This window comes from Tinamus guttatus, unplaced genomic scaffold, assembly GCF_059628265.1.
Source record: "Tinamus guttatus ecotype Peru unplaced genomic scaffold, ASM5962826v1 Tinamus_guttatus_pri_ptg000060l, whole genome shotgun sequence".
Classification (NCBI taxonomy): domain Eukaryota; kingdom Metazoa; phylum Chordata; class Aves; order Tinamiformes; family Tinamidae; genus Tinamus; species Tinamus guttatus.
In genome coordinates, this window is record NW_028288594.1 from 130,459 (window position 1) to 143,039 (window position 12,581).

General features: G+C 37.1%; 1 protein-coding gene across 2 annotated transcripts in view; it reads left to right on the forward strand.

The window, feature by feature from the left end:
• Positions 1 to 12,581, forward strand: part of LOC104580756 (neurabin-1) — a 37,528-nt gene that overhangs the window by 12,485 nt on the left and 12,462 nt on the right. The window contains exons 6-15 of one of the 2 annotated variants that reach the window (XM_010228282.2): positions 361 to 504; positions 1,668 to 1,721; positions 5,164 to 5,393; positions 5,992 to 6,088; positions 6,170 to 6,353; positions 6,918 to 7,069; positions 8,586 to 8,919; positions 10,956 to 11,043; positions 11,850 to 11,921; positions 12,193 to 12,391. In XM_010228282.2, the coding sequence (XP_010226584.2) occupies positions 361 to 504; positions 1,668 to 1,721; positions 5,164 to 5,393; positions 5,992 to 6,088; positions 6,170 to 6,353; positions 6,918 to 7,069; positions 8,586 to 8,919; positions 10,956 to 11,043; positions 11,850 to 11,921; positions 12,193 to 12,391 (1,554 nt within the window). Of the gene's footprint in view, positions 1 to 360; positions 505 to 1,667; positions 1,722 to 5,163; positions 5,394 to 5,991; positions 6,089 to 6,169; positions 6,354 to 6,917; positions 7,070 to 8,585; positions 8,934 to 10,955; positions 11,044 to 11,849; positions 11,922 to 12,192; positions 12,392 to 12,581 lie in introns of those variants that run through there. The other variant, XR_015913071.1, reaches the window with a different exon arrangement.

Below are 12,581 nucleotides of genomic sequence, written 5' to 3' on the forward strand. Positions count from 1 at the left end.
TGGAAAAAGAATAAGACAACCTGATTAAAACAGAAAATAACAATTTTATAAGTCACCATTATCAAGGCACATAATTGGCACTTCTTGCTGTGCTTCTGACTTCTCAATAATTCAAAAGTTATTTCTAAGAATCAGTCAGCTTGTTTTGTCGATTGCTTACTTTAGAGTCTTTTTTGAAATCTGCCTGAAAAATGTTTGCAAGTCAACTTTAAAATATATTATAGGTATAAGAAACTAAAAGGAATAGTAACTAGTCCAGAAAACACTTGGCAACTGTTTGGATTGTGTGCTGTTTCATTGTTGCTACCATGATGAGAAGCATGTGTGTTACAGGATGTCACGGTTTTTACATTTTGTCAGGATGATGACTATGATGATGATGAAGATGCATTTGAGTCACATTTGCATGGAAAATCTGTAGAAGTTTTCGATCTTCCTGAAAATGAAGATATCAATTTACCATTGGATATGGATTCGGCACAGTTTCTTCTTAAATTTAAAGAGGTGCAGTTACACTTTCTTAAACATTCTTTGAGGTGTTTTGGAGATCATCTGAATCTTACAAGATTTGGTATAATCTCCTTCATGTCCATCTTCTTGTGTTTTGGGGGCTTATTTTTGCATTATCACCAGCAAGGACTCTTATGTCTTTTGAAATATTCTTTAACTTTCTCAATCCTGCTTCGCTATGCAAATTTATGTGAAATGGTCATTTGATTTAATTAAAAAAAGCTTGGAGGAGCCATTAGAACTCAAGACCACCTTCCTCCGTGTTGCTATCTGTGAACATGGCATGCCATAGTTCATGATGTCTCTCTTATTTCTGTGCTGGCCTATAGGACCTTGCACTTTTTGCAGCAAAGTGAAATAGCTTTAGGTGCAGATAGAGGAGGAAGGTGAGTATCCCCATTCTGAATGGTCCCTAGCTCTATGGCCCTGCTTTCTTCAGGAACACAAGAAATACGTGTCTAAATCCTGCCAGACCAAAAGTCATGTGGCACCTAGACTTCCAGCACCCGGAGCTGAAGCATTCTAACTTATGAACGCATTTGTTTTAATGTATATTTGGTACACAATGCATTGAGCAAAACAAAACAAAAAACCCTGTTTTTCCAGAATTACAGATACAAAGTCAAACATAAGAAATAACAGTTGTCAAGGAGCGTGCTTAACACTTGTATGTGTGCTGTTTTTCTTAAGGCATGTTAATAATCATCTTTACCTTTGGCTTAGATGTAGCCTTTATCCATCTCTAATAATTCTAGAAGTGTAGTGCAAAATATCATCTAATTTAAAAACCAAAAATATTCAATATTGTTAAACTTTTACTCCCTTTTATGGACCTTTTTTGTCATAACTGCATTACTGCCTTTATGTTCTCCTGCACATTATAACCTTATTTTAACCTCTCAATATATAGAAAAGAGTGCAGTTTTTCTTACTCTAGATGATCACATATTGATTTCTGTAGCAAATCAAATACTGTGGACTTTCTTAAACTGTCATTTAGTTCTTTTAGTAAAGTCTCTATCACTTTTGTGATTAACAAATAATTGAATTGATTTTATGCTACTGTAAAAATGGCTTGAGAAAGAAAGGAATCGCATTCAAAGTACTTTAACAATTCATTTGTTGGTGTGTTTCACAAAAGTCTTTTTTTGTTTCAGCTACAATTAAAGCATGCAGTAACAACAGCTGAAGTTAATCAACTGAAGGAGAAGGTTAGTTTTCCAAAAATCTTATTTACTGAATTTTTCATTTCTGTGAATTTTGCCATGTGTAAGTTGAACCAGAAAACTGACAGCAGTCTGCTTTAGGCTTCAAGCCCTATGTACCGTGTTATGCTAGACTGCAGCTCTTCAATTTATGAAAACTTATCGAATAGAAGGAAAAAAACCCACTGTGGTAATACAAAATGAATGCTTCTATATTGCTGCTTAGAGCAGAATTGAGCAGAACTGAGCTGAGTATTGTATGAAGCAAAATCCTGAAGAAACATGATAACATTTTCAATGGATAGGACTTGTCTTATCATAGAATCATAGAATGCTTAAGGTTGGAAGGAACCTCTAGAGATCATCTAGTCCAACCCCCTGCACACGCAGGGTCACCTAGAGCACGTGGCACAGGACTGCGTCCAAGTGGGTTTTGAAGATCTCCGGAGAAGGAGACTCCACAACCTCTCTGGGCAGCCTGTTCCAGGGCTCTGTCACCCTCACTGTTAAGAAATTTTTCCTTAAGTTCCTCTGGAACTTTTGGTGCTTCAGTTTCTGGCCATTTCCTCTAGTTCTGTCGGTGGCCACCACTGAAAAGAGACCAGCACCATCCTCTGCACTCCCTCCCTTGAGGTACTTATAGACACTGATCAGATCCCCTCTCAGCCTTCTCTTCTCCAGGCTGAACAGGCCCAGCTCTCTCAGCCTCTCCTCATAGGGCAGATGTTCCAGGCCCCTGATCATCCTTGTGGCCCTGCGCTGGACTCTCTCCAGCAGCTCCACATCCCTCTTGTACTGTGGAGCCCAGAACTGGACACAATACTCCAAATGCGGCCTCACTAGGGCTGAGTAGAGGGGCAGGATCACCTCCCTCGACCTGCTGGAGACGCTCTTCTTAATGCAGCCCAGGATTCCATTGTCCTTCTTGGCCACGAGGGCACACTGCTGCCTCATGGTCAGCTTGTCGTCCACCATGACACCCAGGTCTTTCTCTGCAGAGCTGCTTTCCAGAAGGTCGGTCCCCTTATCTGAATATAGATTTGGTACTTAAAAGCAATGGTTTGTGCCTGAGATAATTTTTTGCTATCAAAGCACCTTTCCCCACCCCCTTTTCCTCACTTAGTTTTTAACCTTCTTGGGGAGGGAGAGATGTTTTCCAGCTTCTTTTGAAGTGAGTTATTCACTTCTGTTTTCTCTGAGAAAGACTTTATTGTTCTTTTTGTTGCCATTTCCACTAACGGAGATCTGTGCATGGCCTTTTTCTGGAACTATTTGCTGTAGGTGAGCAGCTTCTTTTGTTCTATTGCCCTTCCATTTTACCTTGCTGAGCAATCTGTACCCTAAGACAAGTTGCAGCAGATTCTTCATGGGTGGGTGGGTGTGCCCCCTCGTCCTTCAGATTGCAGTTATTTAGAGTAGCAGTATCTGCTGGGGTTTTTCCTGCACTCTGCAAACTGGTGCTTCACACCTCCAGGTGTAGACAGGCAAAGCAGCCACAACCTTTTTGCATTCCTATGATATTTCTGATCGTGCCTTCTGATAGTGCTTCTCCTTGCAGTGTTCTTGAAATTTGATCTGCTGGATAAGTAACAAACTGTTAAAACTAATGACTTTGGTACGACTTATTGCCCCACTTTTAATTCAAGAAATTCTTGAATCTCTCAACACTTTAGCTTCATCAGCAAATGATCTTGTCTGGCTTCAGAAGCAATGATTTCCTCCTTGTAAATAGTGTCCCCAAAGGAGGATGCATAGATTAACTAAGCAGCATCCTGTCTGCACACTCCGAGGCCAGGAGAACTGTACATACATTAACATTCTCATTTATAATGATGCTGCTTGCTGAGAAACCGAAGGGGCCCATCCCTTTCCGTTGTGAGGAAATGCTCATGTTTCATTCATGAGCACCAGGAAGGCAAACCAAAGTGTGTCATAAAATTTTGAGGAAGCCCTTGTCTTATTAGACTACTCTGGGAGACTACTGTGGAAGACTAACTGTTCTCTTTTGTTTTACTCAGCAAGCTGTTGGTAGCAGAGTAGTAGGACAGGAAAATCATCTGGTGCAAGTTAAATCTCCGTATCTCCAGTCGCTTTTGAAAGTAGAACTTACTGTCTGCAAGCTGAGATGTTCGGTCATATTGTGTCCAATATAATGTGAAAAATAACATTCTAATGTGTGGAAGAACGTGCTTCCACAAAGCAGTTTTTGGAAAACCCCAAATCCCATTGTTGTGATTGACATATTGGTCATCACATCATGTTGTAATCTGTAAAATACTGTACTAACACGGCTAATAAAATGATCTGGATAACTGAATGATTAGTCAAATAATCTATTAGATGAAACAGATTCTTTAGGTGGGTGTTCTCAGAAGTTTCATCCATTGGACTGAGACAACTAGATTACTTCCATCTGCAGTCTTTCAACACACATTCACCGCAAGTTCAATGCCTCTATTTCCTCTAAAATCAAATATTTTAAAGGCTTTGTTATTTACTCTAATTATCCACAGGTATTTGCTGCTTAGCTGCCTTTTTGTGCTTGTTGACTCAGATGTTGTTTGGAAAAGGAATTGAGGGCCCCCCACCCACTTTGCATCCTTTGTGACAGAACTTTTTTTCTTTCCTTTTTTTAATATATATATACATACACATGCACAGAGTACATGTGCATTAGAGGAAGTAAATACTGAAGAGATACTTAAAGAAACCACATCATGGAGAAATATAGTAACAATATGTGGAAGAAGCTGTTCTGGAGAGTTTGGGCCACTTGGTTTTTCTCTGCAGAACAGCCCAACTATAGCTGGGAAATGAATGTCACGTGTGCAGATGGCACTACTACAAGGTCAAGAGCCTTACCTGGCAATTGGACAGCCTTAGCTAATCTAGTAAGCACATGGTTTTCGAGGTGGGAGATGCTTCTGCTTTTATTAAATTTTAAAATTTTAACATGGCTGAAGAAAAACTGGGAAGAGTTTGTGTTTTTAATCAGAGACAAAACTGCTTATAATATTTTAATGAAGAACAGAATGTTCCAATTGCATACCTGCTGATGTTAGTGGAAAGAAACATGCACCTGAATTTCAGTCTTGCTGTGACCTTGGTTTTGTGTTACTGGGCATTGAGACAACATAATATCGTAATAGTATATCTGATAACAGCAAATGGTAAAGAGGAAGAAAAGGCTGTATTCTTAAGCAACAATCTAATTCATTACCTATTTCATTAGTTGGAAGAAGAGGGGAGCAATGATTCCTGGTTAGTTTTTCTACGGGATTGGTATCATCTCTCTCCACAGATAAAACTTCAGCTTTAATATTACTGATAAAGTATTTAATTATTATTAACTTATTAACTATTTTCTACATAAACATGTATAAATAACTAATTGGATTACAGTCTTTAGTTTAGATTAATTCCTTAAGTATTAATGTTTTCTTTTCAGTTAAAAGTTGTTGAATCAGAAAAAAATGAATGGGAATCAAGTCGAGCGCAACTTCAGCAAAACATAGAAGAAAACAAAGAGAAAATTAAGAAGTTGGAAACCTACTGGTTAGAGGCACAGAGTTTATGTAAAACAGTAAATGAGCATCTTAAAGAAACCCAGGAGCAGTGTGATTCCCTTGAAAAAAAGTACTGCAAGGCCAAAAAACTGCTCAAAGATTACCAGCAAAAGTAAGTATCCCAAAATTGTAAGTCTCCATTTCTTGCTTGGATGTTTTTTTATATAATGAGAAGAACTAACATCAATCCTAGAGTTATGATAGAGAGACTGAATATCCTTCTCAAACCATCAGAGGTTGAGAGTCAGGATTACGCATGGTTTTGTTGAGATTTCAGCTCTAACATCTTTACCTCAGTTCCTCCTTAGTAAGGCAAATAGTTCAGTAGCGTCCTATTAGTTTTCTACTAAGAATTTGGCCATAGCTTTTGGAATGAAAACACTATTTTTGCCAGTAGCACATTGTATCTGTGTTTATCTTTGTAGAAGTGAGTAAGATCTAATATTTAGCATCCAGTGTACATCTGATGTAGAAGTATGGATAGATGTAATTTTGTAGAAAAGTGTTGCAACACATTTTTTTTCAGTAAATTATAGCATCTTAATTGTATTTTTATAAGGGAGTAAAAACATACAAACACATTGATCATATGGTAAAGTTATAATCTTAAGAAATCATACTTGTTATAGCTCAAATATTTTTTTTCAATATCCTTACTAGTAAAGAGCATTTTATTACTGAAATTCAGCTGCATATATTTCTCTCACCAGAGAAGTAGAATTTATGAAAAAAGAGGAGGATCATTCAAGGATGCTTGAAGAGAGAGACCAGAAATATGCGGAACAGCTGAAAATGTATCAGGAAAAAGTAAGGCTATATTATTTTTTTTAAATCAACTTCTGTGTTCTTGGAAAGTGGTATCTGACTTTTGAATTTTATCTGTTGTAGATTTCGGAGCTTGAAAACAAACTAAAAATATATGAAAAAGTGCCGTATATGTTTGGAAGTGGCAGTGAATTGGCAGATGCCTGTCAAAACACAGGCCAACTGAATGACTCCTCAAAGATAAGAGAAGAACAAGAAACAAATGCAGTAGAGGAAAGGTTAGATTCCACAGATATGTTAATTTCTGGTAAGTTGACAATAGGTATAGTATTTTTGATTTACATTTGATTAAAAAAAATAATAGGAGTCTGTGTGTGGTGTTAAAAGAAGAAAAAGATTGAAAAAAAAGAAAAAGTAGGTGCCTACTGTTTCTTGCTGACTAGATAAATGGCAGCCTGAGCCACTGTGGACATTTAAGTATTATGGCAATTTTATGCTCGGAATGTTCTCAACTGGTAGATCAAATAAGCATTCTCTAAAAAGATTCAGTAGGTGCTTAAGTACTTTTTCAAGAGAGTTGATTTGCTTAAGGAACAAGGATAGGAAAGCATATTCTAGGTACACATTCTCATCTATGTGAGATTTCAGTTTTTAAGTCACAATGCAATTATATCCTGAAGGATTTATATTCTTAAATTTGAAGAAAATGGTTGGAAATTTAATTCTAATTGGAAAGTTTTTATCACTTTAGTATATAAAATTTTAACATAAGACCATATAATAAGAGCTGAAGTGATTCTGCTTTAAATTTTGAAGATATTTCCAGGCAATGAGTTATCTGGTTTTTTTAAGGAGTATATATTTGTTACAGATTTTGATGCTTTTGTTGGAGATATTCCCAGATTAGACACCAGTGCCCACAAAGCAAAAGCTCAGCTTGCTTTGAAAGTCAAACGCCAGCCACCGTCTCGATCAAAGCTGAAGGAGACTCTTGGGGCTGGACAACAGATTTTAAACTTACAGGTAACAGTAGATAACTGTACATCTAGGAGCCTGACTATATATTCATTTTTATTTATATTCACAATTTTAAGTGTTGCCTATGCTTTGTTTAGATTGTGAGAAAGTTTCAGATTTTATGCTTTGTCAAGTGAAAAGCTGTTCGGGTACATACCACTTATATGTTTTCTGACACGGTCTTTGTGAACGAAATGGTTAACTTGAAGTGACCAAAAAAGTATGTGTTTGCTGTATTCTTCCTACTGATTGAAAGAATCTTTGTCTTTTTTCTACGTTTATGTTTTCACTGATAAAATCTAACTGTGGTAAATTTTTTCATATTTATTCATATGATGGTTGACTATTCTAAGCATCTTTTTTCTACTGATGAAAATATTCTTGTATCTCTGCATGTAGTAGCAGAGAAAAAAATCTCTAAATAATACTTCAGAGAGGAGGCTGCTGAACCATAATTAGCCTTTCTTGAAACGAGCATAAGTTCCAAAGCACTCAGACCTTTGTTAGCAGCATGAAGCAAAAGATATCGAAGCAAGAGTCAGTACCAACCACTGCTTTATTTTTCACTGTGGCCGCATTCCTTTCCATGTGTCTGAGTCCACTTTTTGCTCTAGACTCCTGCTCTAGAGGCTGAATTCCCTTAAAATTAATTTACCTGGAATTTTATTCCTAACTTATCTTTCAGGTCCTTGCCTTTTTTTTTTTTTTTTTTACTCCTTTTTTAAAATTAAATTGGCAACATTGTTTACATTGTGCCACATTATGAGTTGTTGATCCTGCCTTTATTTTCATGGAAATGCATTGCAACAATCTCTCCCTGGTTGAAAAATCTAGAAGTTAGTAAGTTAGCTTGTGGCTACTCCTAATTTTCACTAGTGTAAGATGATGTTAAGATTCATGTCTGTATTCTCCATTAAGGTGGCAGTCCTCCATAACAAATTATTGCTTTGTCAACAATATATTACCAGCTTGATGAAGTCTTTATGCAAAATATGGTCTTGCAGCCCATGAAATTCTTAATAGAAGCAGGTTCTGGACTTGAGATATTAGGTTTCTTTAGTGAAGCAAGTAAGAGAGAAATAAAAATTTAACTGATTTAATGGTCATATGCAGTCTTGCAGAGTTTTTAAGGTGAGAGTAAGATCTTTGGTGCAGAAAGCAAAGAACTGAAGTGTATAACCAGTGTATAAGAGAGACTGTGTCAGAGTGAAAAGATTGAACTACTTTAGTTGGACTGAAAGGATTTTTAAAAATGGCTTCATTGAATTGGGATGACCACGGAGTAACAGAATGTTTCTTGATCAGTTAAAGAAATAATATTTGGGATGTACAAAAAGAGCTGGGATAGGGGGTGGATAAAGGAAATAAAAACGAGTCCGTGTTATTTAGATGATAACAGTCCATGCTTAAACTTCAGTCTATTTGCTTTGGTTTTGAATTGAGGGAGTTTGTGTCTGGTATAACATAAAGATCAGATAGTAAAGTCAGTGATTGCATGTTGTGTTTGCGTAATTTTTTCAAGGATGAGGATTCAGAAGATACTGTTCACAACAGAGAGCCTTCTGCCATGTACCTAGGCAAGACCTTAGAGATAACTGAAAAGTTAACCCTCTCCCGGGTGGATGACCTAGATCAAAAGAGTGAAAAGCCCGAGCCAGCAGAAAGCACAGAAAGTCCTTTAGAGTCAAGCCCTTCTGCTTCCACCCAGTCGTCCCCAGTACACAAAGCAAACAACGGAAGTGGCACAAGCAGCACACAGTCACCTCCTTCAGAAGAGATTGTCCCAAGTTCTCCTCAAGGCTTTCCCGTGAATGTTAAGCAAAGAGAAGCAAAGGGGAAAGGAAAAGAGGCCAAGGGTAAGACTTAAAGGGTTTTTGCTTTTGTTTGTGGTTTTTGTTTTTTATTTTTAATCCTTCACAGTCCAATTATTGCTGAGTTTAGATATAAGGGATTATTAAACAATAAACTCCTTAGGAAGCAGGAAAACGAATTGGTTACAAAGTTAGTTATCTGTTTTAAGACCATTTGTAAACTCTTCGGGAAATAAACTTGTTTGTTCCTAATATGATACAAAATGCTTAGAAAAGACTTATAACCCACAACAACAGTTTTTATTTTGTAATTTAGAAACAAATGACCAGGTACAGGCAACTTCTCAAAGAAAAGTAGTGATACTGTCTCAAACTCAGCCTTTCACAGAGAGGCACACATGTATGTTGACAGTGTGTCAAATAAAGGAATAGAAGCAGCTACATGTTTTCCAGCATTGGCACAGCAGACAGATGACTGAAGAGTCTGCAATGGCTGACTCTAGATTGCAGCACCCCAGCTTGTGTGTGACTGCATGCAGGCATACAGTGAGATAAAACTGTCATCCAAGCGCCAAAAAGATACTTATTCCTCCTACTTTTGCTCATTCTTTTAGTTGGTCATGATGATTAAGTCAATACTTTGTAATTAGGTGAGTTTGCGTTAGCTGTAGTAAAAGGAGCAAGGCGTTTAAAATGGTTTAGAAGAGAAAATGATAATGGCAATAATTAGTCAGACCTTGAGACTATGATTTGAATGATTTTTGAACATTTCTGAAGTATGTTAAAACTAGACCCACTTCTAAGTAGATATTTTTAAAGTTTTACCTCTGGAGACAGAGGAGGAAGCAAAAGTCAATATTAACACTTGTGTCCTGCATGTAAGCTTACAGGAAGAATAGCCTGTTTAACTGGTAGATCTGTTTTTTTAAATGTTAAGTACTTGGCAAAATTAAGTATTTGAATGAAGTTCTGCTGTTAGTTCTGTTGTCCCACTACTGATGGGAGAAGAAAGAAAACAAAAGGTGAGGAAAAAATCCCGAATATTTAGCATGTAAACATTGAGGTAATCATTGTGTGCTTCAAGAAGCCACGTGGCAGGTAGGGTGGAGTCTTGTGTGGTAGACCCTGATTTGCAGTTTTTAAGATCCCTGAAGGCAGTGTATGCGTGCAACTTCCCTCATGTCAGAAATATTCTCTTTTCTTGAAGACTAAGCCTAAAATGTGCTTTGCCTATGAAAGAGCTCTGCAGTATGCTTTTCCTTAGATGTCACCTGAAACACCTAATTCCAGGCAATTCCAGTTGGCCACTTAATTATTGAACAGTTGGAGTTGAACACACTCCCCCTGGTGAAAAGCTGGATCCTAGCAGGTGGTTTTCCAGTTTTGTGAATACAGAAATCTTGGAGAAATCTCAGACATGTCGGAAATTTGCAGCACCTTGGAATGAATGTTTCTGTCAACTTAAGACTAAAAGGTCTAATAATTGGGACCTGGCGTGTAGATTTCTGTTCCTTTGGAATACTCAAAGTTTGTATGCTACTTCCAAAGAAACTCGGCTTGTTAAACTTACTGTCTGCTATCCAGGCACCACTGTCGTGTTGCTCAGGCACTCAGGCAGTAACTGACAGTGCACGTGTGTAAGGCATGTTCCAACTAAGTAGCATAGACTAGCTTTGGACCAGACTGAGGGAAAGGCAACAGGGAAAAGCTTAATATACCTTGATACTAAATGCTGTAGTTTTGAAAGTTGCTTTAAAAATGAACTTCTTTTATTGATCTTGTGCTAGATAATGTATTTTAAAGCTTACTTTTTGCAGAAGAAAGATGCTTAAATCAAAAACCAGCTTAAGCCATGTTTTAGTGTAACCCATTCAAGTAAAATGTTACATAGAGGGGAAGATGTCAGAGAGAATCACTTAGATATATGCAGCTGTAGTATTATCAGTCAGCATCAGCAAGCGTGAATGTGAATGTAAACTCAAGTTCTCTTATTCGCTTCGAAGCATCTGTACTTCTTTGAGAATACTTGGAACTTTCAGTTATTTCCGTTTAACAATTTCTTTCCACCCATCTAGAAAAAGCAGAAGATAAGAAAAATGAAGACAAGACTATGGAAACAAATGAAGGAACTTCATCAGGGAAGTCTAAAAGGCGATTTCCAGATTTTGGGTAAGATACTGTTTGTTTGTTGAAAAATACAGGGCTTTCAGTTTTACTTGTTGGAGATTCACATGTGCTCTGAATGAAAACTGTTGAGGAAGTCCCGTTAGCCTACTTGATAGCAATACTGCATCACAGAGTTCTTTCTTGGGTTCCTAATCATAGAAGCATAAATCATTATGGTTGGAAAAGACATTAAAGATGGAGTTCAACCATGAACCATGAAGCAGCGTGCCTGGCAAACCACGTCAGCGAGTGCCTCATCTACAGGTCTCATCAAAACCGGCAGGGAGGGTGGTGCCACCACCTCCCTGGGTACTCTATTCCAATTCTTGACTATTCCTTCTGTGTGCAAATTGTTCCTAATATCTAACTGAATCTACCCTGCTGCAATTTATTATCGCTGATGCGATAATAAATCATATAGTGCAAAGAGGATAATTAACTTATTTAATGTATAAAGAAGTTGTTATTCTTCTTTTCTTTTAGTTCAAGTCATTCTATATACACCCATTTATATAGCAGTAAGACTGCATTCTTTCTTTTGAAATATCCACTGGATATTAGTCTTATATGGATGCTTTTTGTATTTATTTTGATTATATGTGCTTTTTCAAGGGTATTTTCATAATTCTTCCGTAATTTTTAAGTGAAATATGAATAATGATACACCTTCAATTACATGCATAATCTGTAATTTATCCATAAAAGAACAGGGCATTTTGTAAGTATTGAAACTGATTTTTTAAAAAAGGTATGTTTATTTTGCTGACAAAAATGTCACTCTAAATGTAAATGGTGTTTTTCCACTTTAGAGGATTACGGAAATCTGGGGGCAAGGGCAAGAAACAAGAAAAAGAAAATCTCAGAGGTTCTCTGGATAGCAGGTAGGTTTTTTTGTTGTTGTTTTTTAATAAATACATATTGCATTGTTGTAATTTTAAACCATAAAGCTTCTTTGAAATTAAAATTGCTTCATGACCTTAAAGTACATCTAAGTATAACGGCAGCAAAGTTCTAAAATATCTTTTGTGTATTTGAAAGCAAATATCAATTTTCATTTTAAAAATCACCTGTGCCCTGAAATATGTACAATGAGGATTTTTTAATCCTCATAATAGATTTAATCCTCATAATAGATAAATCTGTTTATTTCAGAGGTTCCAGAGAACTGTTAGATGACTCTGGCAACAATTTATCTGCATCCGATTCGGATTCTCCTGTACCCACCTGCATGCCTTTTTCTTGGTTTGGAGACAGTCACAAAGAGCCACATGTGTCTAGTAGCAGCCTGCATTTTACTCAAAGTGGGCAGGACAGCATATTTGAACAGGGTCAAGAGAAGAACAAAAGCAAGGTAAGATGAATAACTTCTGTTTTGACTTTTTAAATGTGTGGCATCTTGCACTTGTAACTGACAACTTGATCCCTGATCACATCACCTTTTACAAACATGGCTGCAGAAGTTCGTGTCTTTACCACCCTTCTGGCAGGAGTTACCACCTCAGAACTAGAGGTTATGAGAGTGCTCCATTCTCTCCCACTTA